The 17,963-nt window shown below is 37.0% G+C and overlaps 1 protein-coding gene across 1 annotated transcript in view; it reads right to left on the reverse strand.

Annotated features, from left to right (window-relative positions):
* LOC145690161 (O-acyltransferase like protein-like) overlaps positions 1–17,963 on the reverse strand; it is a 186,092-nt gene that overhangs the window by 53,853 nt on the left and 114,276 nt on the right. The window contains exon 3 of the mRNA XM_081764781.1: positions 14,305–14,489. Within this exon, the coding sequence (XP_081620907.1) occupies positions 14,305–14,489 (185 nt within the window). The remainder of the gene's footprint in view (positions 1–14,304; positions 14,490–17,963) is intronic.

A 17,963-nucleotide genomic window follows, 5' to 3' on the forward strand; every position in this document is an offset into this window, starting at 1 on the left:
CTTACAAGTGTGAAATAAAACATAGCAGCATGCGTTTTCCCGAGTACGAGAGACCGTGCTGCTGACGATCCTTAACACTTACGACATCGCGTCAAACGACTCCGTGTTCACTCCTACCACGACTTATCGTTTGCCTACTATGGACCGATCATAAAATCAGAGCATGTCTCAAAATTCGGTTGATGGCATGCCTGGAAATTTCACCCTGCACGAAATACTCTGTACACCGATTGAACATTAATGAAATATGCATTTTTGGATTGCGTATGGGTGACTTCCTTTACGCAGATAAGGATCACCATTCACAGTCTCTCAACTTCAAAATAGGGCCTCTTGAAATTTGGCTTTTTCGCGACTTTGGACAGCCCTAGCTCTGAAACTATGCACTTTTCGCCATAGGTCCATATGGACACTTTTTCTTTCGTTTTGATGTGAGGAATCATCTCTTACCGTTTGTCGGTATAGTTCATTAACACCCACTATATATATATATATATATATATATATATATATATATATATATATATATATATATATATATATATATATATATATATATATATATATATATATATATACTGGGTGGACCACTTATCTTGATACGACCCTGTAACTTTTAAACTAATAAATACAGAACGCGAGCAAGAAGACATTGTTTAGCATATTCTGTAATACCACGAGGTTATGCGTGTTGCCAACCCACCCAATACAAAAATCGATTTTTTTTCAAATGGCACTACGTCAAGTTACTACATATATTTCAAATCTACATATTAAAAGAAAACTTACAATCGCACATTTGTTATGCAGTGTTGCAAACTAAGAACGCTACTGTATCACAGAGTTATTGCGGAAATACCGCAGGATTCTGAAACATGGATATTTGGATAGGGCACATATTACTTCCTAAGTGAAGTCATGACCCGACTACGGTAGATCCCATAGTTTTGGAGCTATGGACCTTTAAAGTTCATTTTTTCATGTTTTCGGCAGCCTATAACTCCGAAAGGAAGTATTTGTACACCCAGGTTGGTCTATAGTTTTTTTCTTATCTTAGTGTCAGGAATCACTTCCTAAACGTTGTCAGTGTTGTTTTGAAACACCCTGTATAAAAATACTGGAGAAACCCTCTTAATGACATAGCAAAAGAACAACATAATTTATACAACTGAATTACTTTCACAATGCTGATTACGAAATTAATTAATGCAACCTAGTGTTTCAGGTCAGCATCTATTGTATATACAATTTTCAATTGAAATTTATATCTGTAACAATCACATCTTGTTTAAACATAAGTTACTAAACTTTTCTTTTGCATTGTGCATTACTAACATTGTCATAATTTTAAAGTATAGCGAAGGTATTAGAATCACATTAAAATATTTTGTTATTTTTTATATGTGTTCGTAAATAAAGTTTGTAAAAGTTCAGTAAGGAAGTGTCTCATAAATCAACAGAAAATTCCAATTAAACCTGTCAATCATTTTTATCTGCATTACTAAGCTCACAAGGGACCATTCCGATTTGGTGAATTCAATTACTGAAAATGATTGCTAGCACTGAATTCAGCACCAAAAGAAACAGAGAAAGAGAGGGTGTTTAGTGGCAGACCGTATACAGGGTGGGAAATGCATATGCCACATGCCGCTTATTCTGTATATTCTTCTTGCGCTAGTTTCAACATGACGGTTTTTGAAATGTTCCCAATGATTCACATTACGCCTATTCAGTGGAGCTCTATATGTATTCCTCATATCCAGCATTTGACCTCAATTCCTCTATTCATTTCAAAATTAGCATGACATTTCTAGACATTTTTTACATTCTATCTTCGCATATTGCCCTCATTTATCTCCCACCGTGAATCCAGTGCTAGCAATCATTTTCAGCAATTGAATTCACCAAATCGGAATGCTCCTTTGTCATATGGCATTGAAGCTGAAATAGTTGTCAGTAAACTCTCTAACCCATTTTAAAAAAGGGAGATTTTATGTTTTTTGTAAAGACCTGCCCGGGACATTTTTAAGGGTAAAAGAAAGTGGTGGTAGCCCTACAGAAGACAAGATAAATCTCCTTCAATTGAAACAGTTGTATTTTTCGAGGTAAAGTAGTACTGTTCCAAAACTTTTTTTTTTTTTTTTTTTTTTTTGTGACGAGACAGCTTTAAATCTTCTCTCGTGGGCAATAGTATTCGGAATGTACTGTAACTAAAAATGAAACTACTATTACACAAGGCATTTTCAGTCATCAGAAGGCGCCATGGTCCCCCTAGCAAAATCTTCTAGTTACACCAATGGTTTTCGTTTTAAGTAATAAATGCCAAAAGGTTCCTTTCGGATTCAACCTGTGGCCCCGCGTAGCGTAGTCGCTAACGCTCTCGCCTTCAGTGCGAGCGGTAACGGGTTCGATTCCCGGCAAGGACACACGTTCGAAAAAGTGTAACACGCTTTTTCAGGCCAGCCACCGTGAATGAGGTTTTCCTGGGTTTTCCTTATTCACACCAGGCAAATGCCCCCACCGTTTCCTTCCTTTCCCAATCCTTTCTTCCTTCCCTTTCCCCGGATCGTGTGCTTGCCGAGGGACGTCATCCCTCAAACGGACAGACTAAATGGTCCTAGATGCCGAAAGCCCAGAAATCTAAAATCCTAATCGGATTCAACCCTTTCATAAGAGCTGCTGTACCTTCCATTAAAATAGCATAGCAAAGAAATGAGGTCTCCACGTCTGAAGTCTCCTCATTACCGGAGCAATGTTAGTTAATTTTGCTTTTAAATATGTCGTAGGTCAAATTTATATGCCAATTTCCTTGAAGTATGGTTAATAGGTAGGAATATACACATATATGACTAAGTACAGTTTTTCACATGTAAAAGATAGCATGTAGACTTATGAGTAAAAAAGGATGACAGAAAAAGTAGAGATTAGGAATTAGATTTCTGAGCTTTCGACATCTATGGCCATGTTAGGCCATCACACATATGAGAGATGACGTTCCTCGGCTATCACACTGCCCGGGAAATTGAAGAGGAAGGAGGGAATGGGAAAGGAAGGAAGCGACCTGGTATTATTATGTTATGTAACATACCGGCATTTGCCTGGTGTGAATGAGAAAACTAAAGGAAAACCTCACTCAGGGTTGCAACCCTGAAAAAGCTGTTACATCTTTTCGATCGAGTGTCCCCACCGGGAATCGAACCCGGGATCGCTCGCACCAAATGCGAAAGCGTTAGCGACTACGTTACGCAGGGCCACGGCGGAAAAAAAGTAATTGCACTGTGTTTACATGCGTTATTAACCATAATTATTAATCTTGACCACCACAAAGTGTACTGTTTCAGCAATAAGTATCTTCTCATATAGTTTCTGCGCCGAAAAGAGAATTTAAACTGCAATTAAATCAGTAAATGATTAATCTTCTTTCCCTCTCCCCCGACAGCTCCTCGGGCCCATTAACCTCAGTTGCTTAAAATGAAGTTCACGTCCCATCATTAATAGATACAGCAATCTGATTTTTCTAGCCATGTTTGTTTCCAGTAAGTGCTTAGCTTCCGAGACAATCCTAAATTAATCCTTATTACTACAGACCGGATGTTACGCAAAATGCCTATTCTTTAATATTAAAGATATGATTAAAAATAACGTTTTAAAGTTTATATGGGGGTTATAGTTTCGATTTAAGCCAATTTTATTTTGCCTATTTTGCCTATTTCGACCTTTACTGCCTAAATAATTGCTTTAGTGCCTAATATTGCCTATTCTATGCATTTTCTGCAAAATAAGCCTTCATTGGGAAAATATATAATTTACGTAACATAATACACACATATTTACTTATATTATGTGTTTGTAAACACAAGCTCGTGGTACGTTCCAATTTATATATACAGGATGAACAAAGATGTTCACATACTTCGGGAGGTGGTTCGTGACATGAAAAGAAGATAAAAGTCCTCTTAAATTTCACGAATCATCATCTGAAGTATGTGCGCATCTTTATGTCCCGTTCCAATTGTCAGGATTCGATTTCGATTCCAATTTGACACCCCTATCACTCGAACACGACGCAGAATTCGACAACAGGCAACAGCACTTTTTGTCTTCTTTTCATGTCCCGAATCACCTCCCGAAGTATGTGCACATCTTTCAGATTCACCCAGTATGTGCAATACATAACATACCTCGTTTTTGTATACACAGTAAAAGAAGATATTATTTAACAAACAGGTATGTTTCTATATTCTTTGAACATTATCTATGACTTGAATCTATTTTTTAATGGTATTGAGTATTTATCTTCATTATTTCGAGTTACATTTTAATGACTATTTTACTGCCTATTTTTTAAATTTTAAGTGCCTATTTGCCTGCCTATTTTCCAAGTTTATAGTGCCTAAACATCCGGTCTCTACTTATTACAAAACCAGTGTCAGTCAAGCTAATTTCTAATAGTTCACAGCCAGGCTAATAGTTATCGCTAGCTGCGCTGAGGAATCTTCGTATATTAAGCTCACTGTCAGTAAATAGTTTTCCTTGCTGCCGTCAGATGCCACTACACTACAAGACCATACAGTTCAATCATTACGACGCTACCGCCAAACGGAGAAGATGCAAAGTACTTCTGAAAGCTAACGTTATCTTATTCCGAAACAGAGTGAAGCGCCCATGAACTGAACGTGCCTCTCCAAGAACAACTAAAGAAACTAAATAAATAAATAAATAAATAAATAAAAATAAAAATAAAAAATAACAGTTTAGTTGACATATGGCCCTGCGTAGCGTAGCCGCTAACGCTCTCATCTTTGGTGGGAGCGGTCCCAGGTTCGATTCCCGGTAGGAACACTCGGTCGAAAGAGTGTAAAAGCTTTTCAGGCCAGTCATCCTGAGTAAGGCTTTCCTGGGTTTTCCCTCATTCTCGCCAGGCAAATGCCAGGATGATACCTAACATAGAGATCCCAGACCGCTTCCTTCCTTCCTCAATCCTTTCTTCCTTCTCTTTCCTCGAATAATGTGATCGCCGATAGATGTCATTCCTCATACAGGACGGCCGAACATAGCCATAGATGCCGAAAGCCCAGAAATCTATATCCGAATCTTTTTTAAAAATTAATTTGAATTAATTACTGCAATTAAATTTGATTGGCGACACAATTAAATTAAATTTGATTAAATATTACGTTTATATATATTAGAAACGTAATATATGGACATTTAAATTGATTTGAAGAAGAAATCAGTAAAACAAAACCATTCGAATTCCAAAGAAAAAAGAAAAATAATTTCTCATATGAATCAATAAACTAAAAGATTAATAAAAGGGTAGGTATTCTACACTATCAAAAATTCATCATGTAACTCGTCATAGTTTGAAAAAGTTGTACAGTGAATTACTTCTCTAATTTCCTTAATTTCGAAACAAATCTGTTTCTTTATTATCATCCTATAGTTACAAATATACAGGGTGTTCACAAAGGTCTGGAATCATTAGAATGAAACATAGCTCGTAAACTATAGCAGATAAAAACATGCGGTTTTTTGCAGCGTGTTCTACAACTCTCCAAGTTTCATTCACAATTACAACACTTCCACTCGCGCCCTGCTCACTGCCTTCAGGACGTCAAGACAATATTCAAGCAGCAAAGTCAACCCGCTGAGGGTCAGTTGGATCCAAAGCTTGCGTAATTTGCACTTTGTAAGCATGCAGTTGTAACCACTTGTGGAGGACCTTATTAATTGTTGATCTCGGGATATGCAATTCGCGTGATGCAGGACGGACCGATTTTGTAGGGCTGCGCTGAAATCCCGCTTGCACGTTGTCTATCACTTCTTGAGCCACACCTGGTCGTCCACTTCGCGGCAAGTCCATTACGCTACCTGTTTCTAAAAACTTGGAGAGTTGTAGAACACGTTGCCAAAAACCGCATTTCTATTTCCTATAGTTTACGAGCTATGTTTCATTCTAATGGTTCCAGGACTTCGTGGACACCCTGTATTTAGATATTGAAATAAATACTGCCACTTGTAAATAGGATTTACCGTATGTTCCTGTTATACTGAACTTTCCGTGTTTAAGGGTTTAAAATATATACATCGACCATAAAACTAATAGGGAACGACAAAAATCAGATATGACTTTCTTTCCCGCTAGCTGGTCGTATTTTCTTACCACGCGCATTGCTACCAAAATTGCGTAACAATTTAGCATGGATAACATGGATAACACATCTGTGACCAATAAATAATCAACACACCTCTCATCATAATCACAGTGAACACAGTATGGCTCACAAACACTTCTCTTCATGAACAAGTTCAGTGATCAATTTTTTCCTCTATTTAAGAACGATATTTTTGTATATATAACGAACGATAACTCAAACACACGTCTGTTCCCAGATAGCACAGAAAAAAATTTTAAAATGTTTAAAAATTTGCAAAGGCAAACTAAAAAGTTTGCAAAAAACTTGCCTTTTCAAATGGGAAAATTTGCCGAAAGTTCAATGCAAATAACGAAGTTGACGCTGGCTGAGTTTGCAGCAAAGTTGCCTCAAAAAATGAAAACATCTGCCAATACAAACGAAATGTTTGCGACTGCACAGCAAGAAAGTTTGCCAGGACTTTGCTGCAAATATTTTGTGCAAATTTTCTTTGACAAAATTTCCGAAAATGAGCTGATAAATTTGGTAAAAATATTAAAAGGTTTGCAGCAACATTGCAGAAAGTGTTTTCACAATCGCAAGATCATGTTTGCTGCAAATGTATCAGGTAATGTTTGCTGCAAATTTATAAAGTGAAACCTAACTTTATGAAACATCAAAATTTTTATAATGTGGATCCGTCTTTTCTTAGTGGCAAGCATTAAACGATAAACGCACAGACAAAGAATATCGCAATTTATCTACTTACTCAACGATCATATCCCTGTACTTACTCTCAAACACTTTCACAAAATAACGTCCGGCAGCCTGGGTCAATAAAAACATCTGATAAGAGACCAGTGAGTTTATTCTGGAGTCCTCTAGTGTATTGGTTTTTGCGCGCACTCGGTAATATCATCACATATTTGCTTTCAGCAAGTTTTTCGAAACAAGTTTTTTACAGAGTTGCAAACTGTTTGCGAGAGCAAAATTTCAACGCTATATTTTCAAAAAAGATGCAAGTTAATTGCAGTGGTGAATTTATTTTTACAAATCAGCGAAAATTTGTAGATCATATTGAAAGCTTTTAATAAATATTAAGAAATTTTGCCTTCGCAAACTTTCAGATTGTTTGCTCCACTAAACGAAGCAAAAATTTGCCGCAAGTATTTGTGCTATCTGGGTTGCCATGATCCCATGCGCTCAGTAGTATTCTCGCGCGTTATGGGAGGCCGATCCTGGGGGGAACGAGGGAGAATTTGCATGGGCCTTTGGTTTGATATAACAGTGAAACCGCACGTGCGTGAAAAGACTCTTCTACAGTTACATAGAGGTCAGAGCCGCTCGCCGCTGTCGGGCGTTTGCGTTAATCATTATTAATAAGTGCTCTTTTCAAAATCTTTATTTCTTGCTTTAACCTTGCACAAATATTCGCATTTCAGTAAAACACTTTTTAAAAGTGTCCCTTTATTGAACAACTTCCACTACCAATTTGGTCAGTACACTCTTAAAAATTTCCTTGCTCAGAAATGAGAAAAATGCAAGTTCAAAACAAAATAAGTAATGTTTACTCATATTTGAGAAAAAATGTCTCATTATTTGCAAATGTGTTTTCATTTGTGAGCTCAAGGCAAATTTTCAGGTTCCCATTTATGAGATTTTCTCACTTCTTAAAAATGAGAATGAAATAGTGCGTGATTTGCAATATCATAGATGATTAAAAAATTACGGTAACAATCTTACCGAAATAATATTACTATGTTTTACTAGGGAGTAATATTGCTAGGGCTCAATTACTATTCAGGAAACGAGATAAAGGTTTTCAGTTGTAGCAGAGTGCGAATGGATATGAGTACGCAGTAGGTGATGCAGCTGAGGTGGCGTATGGATACATGCCATGTGACAGCGGCAAGGAGCAACATAGGTGTCTACATATCAACTTTCGAACGTAAGTTTGGGTGAATTATAACATACTACCATAGACTAAAAGTTATTGTAGACATTCGTTAGGGCGTAGAACGCTGACCCCCTCATACAGGTTATATAGGCTATAGCAGTCAGGTTGGCTCCTTTATGTATCAAAGCTCAGTACTCAATTTACATAATAACGAGTGCAGCAATAACAAGTGAAGGCAGGTTAGAGCCCCGTAGGGCACGTTGTTTTCTATATTACAATAGAACGGGGAGGAATGTCAATGTTTTACGCTCTTCGCCATTCGTTATAATGTGCAAAATAGCTTATATATGGAAACAAAGAATACATAAGTCATCTATGTAGTTAGAAACAGCGTTACAGAACAACGTGCGATTTATTATTATGGAATTGTAATACAAAGGTACTTCGTACTGACCACCGAGCATAGATTGGTCTCCTTTTTTTCACCACCAGTAATCGTTTTAATGACACGTTTGTAGGTTATTTGTGGCATAGTACTGTACGCATTTGTTCTTGATTTAACGTAGAGGCTGCGGTAGCTCAGTGATAGAGCTTTCACCTCTGGTGCTATGAGGCCGTTGCTTTGATCCCAGGATTCTCAGCTCGCGGCAAGTGAGCTTTCTGGTGGATAAACACAGTGCGCATAGGTTTTCTCGAGGTTCTCCCACTTCTTCCCACTTTCTTTATTCCACTATCTCTTTCATTCTCATCATCATCGTCTCCTTTAGCCTACACGACACAACTGTGGGAAGTAAAAATCAAAGATTTCATTTATTTTTTAATCCAACGTCTCATGATTGTGCTCCAAGGCTAAGAGAGGCAGTGATAGAGATGGATAATAATGGTGTAATGAAAACGTGGACGTAGGTTTCTTGACAGTTTTTGCATGGGTTTGTGTCCTTGTTTTCAATCTGAATTGAATCCTTAGCAGAGGAGTTTCAACAGGGGCAGAAACTGTCGCATGACCCTGCCGTAATGAAGAAGGTGGAAGGTAGGAGTGAGTCCTGGAACTCCAGACCTTCCCCGAAATCGCTACTTTTATGTAAATGTTATCTAATTTTACGGGCAATTTTACATATTTTAATACAATTTGTCCTCGTATTGAACTTGGAGCCCCTCCGAAATAAATTCCTGTATAAGTTTCTTCTGGAGGAAACTGAAGAATCCTGGAAAAACCCTCAAACACGGTGTTTTCTCATGTAGGACACTTTTTTATGGTAGAGAAGTAGGCATATTGGACTGCGATGACTCAGTGGTAGAACTAGCATCCGATGCATGGGGTCCCTAGTTTGATTCCACCTCCGTCAAGTGGGCAGTGTGAGTAAACATCTTATGTGTGTTTTCTCGGGATTCCCTCACTTTCTTCATTACAGCATTTTTGCTCATTATCATCATAAGGTCTCCCTGAGCTTCGTAGCATAAGCGTGGGACGTTACACTCTAGCAGAAATTGTTGCCGTTATTCTGAAGTAGACGGATAATTCTTGAATCTGAATTATCAAGAAGTTGGTATAATGTTGAAGGAAACGGGAGAATCTTGAGTAAACCACGTCGATAAAAAAGAAAACTCTCGACAAAGTGGACAGTGATAAAAAGGAAAATGTTCAACTGTCTGATTCAGTAGGAATAAGTAACGCACCTAAAATACAAGTCATCGTGGTATTCGTGGAATTTTCTTGAGTTGAAGTGAAGATTTAAATGTGTTATGTTTTAAACAATATCTATAACTGTAGGTGTTTATTTAATATAAATTCTGGGTGTACTAATAGTTTGATTTTTTTTTCATGTTTATATTTTGTTTATATCCTTTTACGTCTTCTCGTATTTGAGAATCCCGTTTCTGTGCACCGTTTCTCGCTTTTGAGGAAGATATTTCTCAAATCTTTTTGAGAAATGTGTTTCTCAAAATTGGGGTTATACGTCTCATTTCCTCAAATGTTAGTTTCTCAATTTTAAGAAAAAATACATTTTTTCTCAAATTTGAGAAAGCATTTCCACCCTCAGAAATGAGACATAATTCCTCGCATTTGAGTCATTATTTCTCAAAATGATTTGAGAAAATCGAAATCTCACATTTAAGAATGTATTACTCGGTGCACAGGTAAGAAACGGATGTTCTCAAATACGATGATTTTTTTCTCGAATTTAAGAAACCATTTTTAACAGTGTATTTGCATAGCTGATCTTGGGAAAACCAGATGATGCTGGTAATGTTATGTTAATTCTGTGTCGTGCGTATAACTGGGGAGCTACCATAAAGAAAAATGTTTTAATTTTCAGTGAAATAAAAAGCAGTAAGTTTAACAACGGTAATGGCCCTAGTGATGTGCTGATGTGTTGTATGTGAATTAGAAATCGCTAGCTGATGGAAATCACCTATTAGTGATTCTTTCCAAAAAAAAAAAAAAAAAAAAAAGTTGAGTTGAATTTAAGTTTGGCTATAAAGTTATTTTTTTAAATTCCTTTTGTAACTCGTAACCGGTGATGACGCCAGCTTTAATTTCTTAGCGGTGGGGCAGAGTAATTTATTAAGAGTGCAGCTATTCTTTATATTACTTGGTCTACCTTACAACGTAACATATTTGGGAGAATCGAGGGCAGACGATGCCGCCTGAGGAATCCCACCTTTTTGTCACTCCTATAGCGGCGGTACTGCTCGTAATACAGAAAAGCCTATTTCGACCACACTTCTGATAGATCTTTTTTGTTTATTTTCGCAATTAGAATTGCCTCCCAAGTCCCAAACGTTCTACAGTAATATTTTAAACATCCTGTATATTACAGAAGTTTCGTGCTAAAGTTCTGTATGCTACGATGATTATTAACGAATAATGATTCATTTTTAGTTTTAAACTTTGACCTAAGACCTCAAAAGTAAGGTTGAATGTTATTAAATTTTGTGGCATTAGAGCCCGAGATGATTGTATGTTACAGAACTTCGTGCGAAAATCTATACTTCCCTATCCATACGATATTATTACTTCAAAGTGATTTGTATTTAGTTCTAAATTCTGACACCAGATGTCAGAAGTAAGCTCGATGAAACCCTGACAGTAGCACCTCAAGCAGCTGAAAGTTGAACTACATGTTACATTGAATTTTTTCCCCTTCAATTTAATGTAATAGTTGAATAGGTAAAATTTTAGTGTAATACACAATATAGACGGATGGTTCTAAATATATCGTGTGTACCGTTATCTTCCGTTTGAAAAAAGAACAGTACATTATTGTGATACAATATAATGGTACCAGCATGCATGTTTTCTGTACTTTGCCTGCAACTTCGTTTAAAATGACAATCATACTAGAGAGACGAATTAGTTTCTTGATTGCGGAAATAAAATACACATACAATTTACTTAAAGTTTAGCCTCAAATTAATCTTTAATAGCAGCATACTTGGTTGGTGTTATGTAGGTTAATGATCGGTATATGGATGAGAAATTCTAATTTGCAGAAATAACAAAGTTGAATAGTACATTGGTTTAACGTAGCTTAAAATATATGAAGCCAACAATCTGCCTTCATTTATCCAAGGGATTGACCTTATCACAAATTTACATCCTTTGTAAGGTTTACGTTGGCAAATGCTTGGCCAAACAGCCAATTACAATGTAGGATCAACGTTCGCAGTTGACGTAGTTGGCAAATGCTTGACCAAACAGCCAATTACAACGTAAAATCAACGTTCACAGTTGACGTAGTTGGCAATGTAGGATCAACGTTCGCAGTTGACGTAGTTGGCAAATATTCGACCAAGCAGCCAATTACACCGTAGGGCAACGTTGGCAGTTGATTTAGTTGGCAAATCCTCTGCAAAATGGTCAATAACAACGTAAGGCGAATGTTGGCAGTTGAGTTAGTCGGTAAAGCGGCAAATTACGTATAACGTTCGCTATCCCTTTACCACTGTTGAGCTTACTGTTTGTGTTGCTCGGATAGCAGGTTTATTGCATGTATTACCCTTCCATGTGATATATTTAAGGAAAAATCAAATAAAGGAAGAAAAGGTCAGGGTCGTCGTTTGGGGCTTCAGGGAGGGTAATATCTCCAATGAGTTTCAGATTTATATAACACAAGCTGAAATACTCATTCTTCGCATGGGGGCTGTATTTGGAAGTCAACGCCTCATCTCAGCGACCGCGAAAACTATGGATTTGACACTAATATCGGTCATTCTGGATTATTTTTACATGTTTTGGTACCCCCCCCCCTTGCAGGTGAACTCCGGCCTGCATACAATGGTAGCGGAATTTGAAAGTCATCGATAATGGAAGTGTCACAATTGATCTCAGCGACCGCGAAAACTATGGATTTGACACTAATATCGGTCATTTTGGATTATTTTTACATGTCTCGGTATCCTACCCTCCGGTGACCCCCGGCCCGCAGCCGAATGGAGTGAATTTCGACGTTAATGCGATCGGAGTTTCACCATTGACCTCAGAGAGCGCGAAAACTATGGATTCGACACTAATATCGCTTATTTTCTACTACTTTTACATATCCCGGTAAACGCCCCTCCTGAGACCCTCTTGGTTCGAAAGTTGAAAAAAACGCTTCGTCTTATTCTGGGGACTGGACCCAAATTTCGTAATTCTCGGTCCACTCGTCTGGTCGGCAGGCCACACAGACAAACAAACTCTTTATTTTATTTATATTAGATTTTAATCAATAGCATAATAATATGCCAATGAGAATTTATAGCAGAGGCTCTTGCCCCCCTCCCTTCGTCACCCAAGCATAAGCTGAAATTATGCTTCTGGAAAAGTTGTATGTGTAAAATATACGGAATTTTGTAATTCTCTTTCTGAAATGTTCAATAAAATTTCCTGGTAGAGACACCCGCAAGATCATATTGGTAGTGTTTAAAAAGTTATTCAATTACCCAGCTATTTCAAAACATATCTCATAAATTACTTGGTATTTAAAGATATTCACGATATTCTTTGTGCAAACACTAAGTCCAGTATATACAGAGATTTTGTAGCACAAAGAAAGCAAACATAATTCGTCATTAAATGATAGTTTTAAAAATATATATATTCCTGTAGTTGAAAAGAAAATTACAAAATAGATTTTCTCATAGTACAGGTCATATTTTTATCTAAACTAGTTGCTGCGCTAAAGTCCTCTGCCCTCTGTACGCAAAAGCTTAAAATTATGTCTAATTAAAATATCTACTTTTTATTCGTACTAATAATAAACAATAAAGCACATTTATATTCAGTATCATCATTATCCATTTTCAAATAATTAAACCGAAACAATACAGTTTTGTATTGCGCTGTAACTAAACCATCACCCAATAATTTTCAACCTGCTAATACGAATTACCTCGACGCTAGCGGCACCTATTGGCATCAAGCAGATACATAGCACAAGTAGCGACATCTATTACCTTGATTGTTTACTATTAGGAATTAGCATTACTCACATATATGTTTTTTAAGTTATAAATAGGATGTACCGGTACTCTGAAGATCCATGTTATATCAAGATATATTGTTATATTGTTTTTTTTTAATCAATAAAAGATCTTTATTTAACCAATCTAAAAACAAATACAGCGTAGATTTTTTTCCCGATCTTCTACTTAAGACACACATTAAGTGATTTTGAACATTGTATTTGTGGCTAGACCAATGTTTTCAGTTTCACTATTGTAATTGTCTATGTTGCGTTGATTATTGCTGTTAGCTTCATAGATAAAATAATATTTTTAACGTTTAACAGCAGTATCTCTGAAATTAGTTTTTTCTTGATCTATGTTTCTCAAAACTTCGAAAAAAAATAGTTTGGCATCTGTTACTAACCTTCCAAATTTAGACAAGTATTTTTAAGTAGCACGTACATAGACATAAACGTACAGTAAAATACATTATTAAGCCCTTGTTAGAGTTCTAGCTCTTATTACTATGAACTCGTGGTTTGATTCCCGACAATTTCTGATCTCATATTAAGCTATAGACCAAAATCTTCGAAAAGGGACTTTAACTCAAAGAAAATAAATAATAAAATAGATAAATTTTGAACGAAAACCACACTTTGCTGCTTGGTGATTGGTTGATTTGGAATTTATAGCGTACCATTGAGTAACGAAACTATATGAGGCATGAAGCTACATCTTAACATGAAATTCGAATTGCTCCTACCAAGAATTGAACCCGGATCTCTCACTCCAAATGCTTTCATATAACTACGAAAAAGCTCTCTTAACTGTGTGACTTACCCCATTATAATAAATGTGCTGTCCTTCCAAATATAGTACTTCTCGTGTAAACTTCTTATTTTTAAGACTTCCAAAGATACAGGAGACCATTTTGATTCCTCCGTGGCACCAATTTCAAGAATAAACTTTATGTCAATTGAAGTGCATGCTTTCGGTATACATAAACCAAGATGAACTTCCTGATCCTATTAAAAAAAAAAAAAAAGAAAGAAAAAGAGAGTAAGTGTGGTAATAATTTACAATAGTAAAGTAACAATTAATTTTTTTAACTCTAATGGTTAGTTTGATATTATTTTGTTGGCATTATGACTCACTTTCTATCTTACCAATCTATATTCTTCCTCCTATATCCGTCAATATTAATTCTTTAGTCTCCAGGTTACAAGTAGTAATGAGTGTCACAGTCAAGGGCGCCGATCCTGGGTGGCCTGGGCCCCAATGCTCATATTGGCCCCCATGTAATTTTTTGAAGATGTATCTCTATATGTATTTTTTATTGTTATACGTTATTTTTTATGAATAGACAACATTTGGCATAATTTTAATTCAATTTATCTAAAAATCCTCATATATGCCTTTTTAGACCCTTGTCTGCAACCAAATGCCACTTTTGAGCCAACAGGAAAGTGCTTGTTATGGATTTTTGAGGATGCACAATCAGCTCCGCTAGCATTTGTATTTGTGTCTCTTCCGCAGCAACGCTTGAGTTTCGAGGTTCTGGGGCTTTGGTCACATTGCCTTTTATAAAGAATTTGAGTAATAAATGGCGCACAGAAGAAACACTAATCGGGTTGCGTACGTTTTGTTCATTGAATAACCGTGCTGTTGCACTGTACGAACGATTCGAAGCACCAAAGAGTAACACAATTTCAATTCTGTATTCAAGAGACTAGCATTATGTCTGCTATGTGGCAGGGTCAACGCACCAGCACAAATACACTTGTACGGCCTTCAGACCTACTGCTCCGGGTTGTAATGTAGCGCACTGTTGGTCGGAAAACAACATCTGATAGTGGTACACGATTAAACAGAGTGACTTTGCTCAAGTACGTGAGTACGTGTGTCCAACAACAAAGCGCCACCACCGTCAGCTCGTCTTCATGAACTACATCTCCTCGCCCGCAAGAATAGCAGTTCGACAGTAGCGCAGTGGTAACGCGTGTGTTCAGTACACGCGCGGTCCGTGGTGTGAGGCTCAGAGGATTAATTTTTTCGTTAATATTATGGTACTCTCTTTTCTATCCGTTTCAGTTCAATTTGCATGTTCTGTATATGCAATACTGTTACAGTGCTAAACGTGTGGTACGTATGTTGTGCGATCGTTCCGAACTAGGCCTACGCTAAACTTTAGAGTTAGTTGTGAACACGGTTTGGTCTCTACACGTGATTACCTTTCAAACAAGGTACCACATTATAGGGTTGCTACCTAAACTTTTGGAGTTACACCCGTAACACCCTTGGAACCCCTCACGGGGAATTCTCCTTATAAGCATAATGTTGTCTTTTATGCAACTTGAAGGTTACAAAAGGTTTCATGTTTTTGTCTGTCTTGGTTTCTTCAGGAGACGGACCTTAGTGTTATGCGTGGAAAGTACTTCGACCGTACTTTACGGATGGCCGTCATGTTGCTAGGGACACGCTAGCGACATGCAGTTTCCAGAACTAGTCTCTACATGTGATTACCTTTCAAAAGAGGTACAATACGATGGGAGTTGCTATTTAAAATTTTGGAGTTACCCTCGTAATCCCCTTGGGGACCCCTCATGAGAGATTTTCCTTGTCAACATAATGTTGTGTTTTGTGTCCCTTGAAGGTTACAAACGGTTTCATGTTTCTATCTGCCTTGGTTTCTTCAGGAGACGGGCCTTAGTGTTATTCGTGAAACACACTGTATACCTCTATGAACATTTTTTTTTTCGTTAAACACTGGTAATATTGTAGATCCTTTGTTTAGTACTTATTCAACATCAAGGTTATGAAGGATTTTATCTATATATTATGACATTTAAGTGAGCTTCGCATAACGGGACTCTTAAGCCAATGCTATTATGTGCACAGATCAGCATGTAAGATTACCTCGCATAGGGCAAGCCGAATGTATCGTGATCAGCCATCACACTATTTTGCTTTCACGAAAGCTGAACTTCAAGACTGTAATTTGTCCAATCATCTCCCATCGCAAATCGAATCTAAGACGTTTATATTACTGGGCTAATAAAGGTCGTGTGAAGATTTACAAACGGAGATACAATATTTAAAAAAAAATGAGAACCTGTATTCTATAGCAGGGGTTCTCAACCTTTCTACTGACGTATCACTATATTTATTAAACAGAACATTAAGTCAAATTTAATTCTAGAAACTCATGATTTCTTTACCCCAGGCAGTGATGATTTCAGATTTTCTCCAGGAGAAATTTCAATAAAATAAGGTAAAAATTGTATTCCCAAAATACTAATAATTCAGGTTGAGGGCCGAGGAAGAGATTCCCCGGAGGGAATTCGTAGCTCCGGGGAGAATTTTCCTTCCGCGGCCACCCTCTGAAATCATGACGGCCGGCAAAATTACAGATCTATTGACTAAATTTGAAACTAAATTTTAGTTTTATATTCAGATTGAAAAGTCAACACATATGCATACCACCCACAGTGGATCGCGTATCACCAATGGTACACGTACGATGGGTTGAGAAATCATGTTCAATAGCGATCTGTTGTTCTCGAGACTTGTGGAAACCTTATACATAGCCATTAAAACATCAATCGATAATTCTAGGATGAAAACGCAAATGATTTTCCGTACAAGACTCCACAACTGTAAATAAATAATTCTAAAGGTCATAGTTCACCTCATCGACCCACTGAATCAGGAAAGCAAAAATATAATATTTATGAAAACTTATCTTAATGAAGAACTAATTTTCATTTCCTGATGACGTCAAACATAATTAGGTTCTACGTTTGTTCTACAAGTATATATGATACTCCTATATACAGGATGTCCCAAAAGTTAGTGTTTAGTTTTATAACAACTAAATTAATCCTCTTATTGAGTTGACATCAGAAAATAACCGTATCTCCACCGTAAATACGATTCGTGAAAGGATTTCAAGAGTTAGGTAGACAAGTATGAACTTTTATTGGATGACGCACTAATCTATTAAGTTTCAGTTTAATGAGTAAAACGAATCAAATAAAATTACTATGCTCAGACTTAAAGAGTTGTACTTTATTTCTCGGTAACTACTGGCTGGATCTAAACCAAATTTGGTAGCCAAATAGCCCATATGTCTAAGGAATAGATCTAAAGCTCGCTATGTTTTGTGCCGAGCTCGGCCAGGGAGAGACTCGCTTGGCTTGCTTGGCAACAGAGATTGTGTTCCACTGATTTGCACGCCGGGAGCTTTTAAGTTCAGTTCACGTATTATTATTATTATTAGCTCCCAATGTAAGCCTACAGGAGTTTATAGTTAGACTCTAGATTTTTTTTTGTATCTACTAATCAATCTGAACTAAATTTGGTGGGGTTAAGAAGCATCCCGGAAACAGAGGCTGTGTTTCACAGATTATTATTATTATTTCTGAAGAAGGCTCCATTTTATCCAAGTTTTGTTACCGTAATGGTTTCTGACAGCATAGCCAAACTAAAATCAATAATAT

Source organism: Thermobia domestica, chromosome 7 (genome assembly GCF_964235325.1).
Source record: "Thermobia domestica chromosome 7, izTheDome1.hap1.1, whole genome shotgun sequence".
In the NCBI taxonomy this organism is placed as follows: domain Eukaryota; kingdom Metazoa; phylum Arthropoda; class Insecta; order Zygentoma; family Lepismatidae; genus Thermobia; species Thermobia domestica.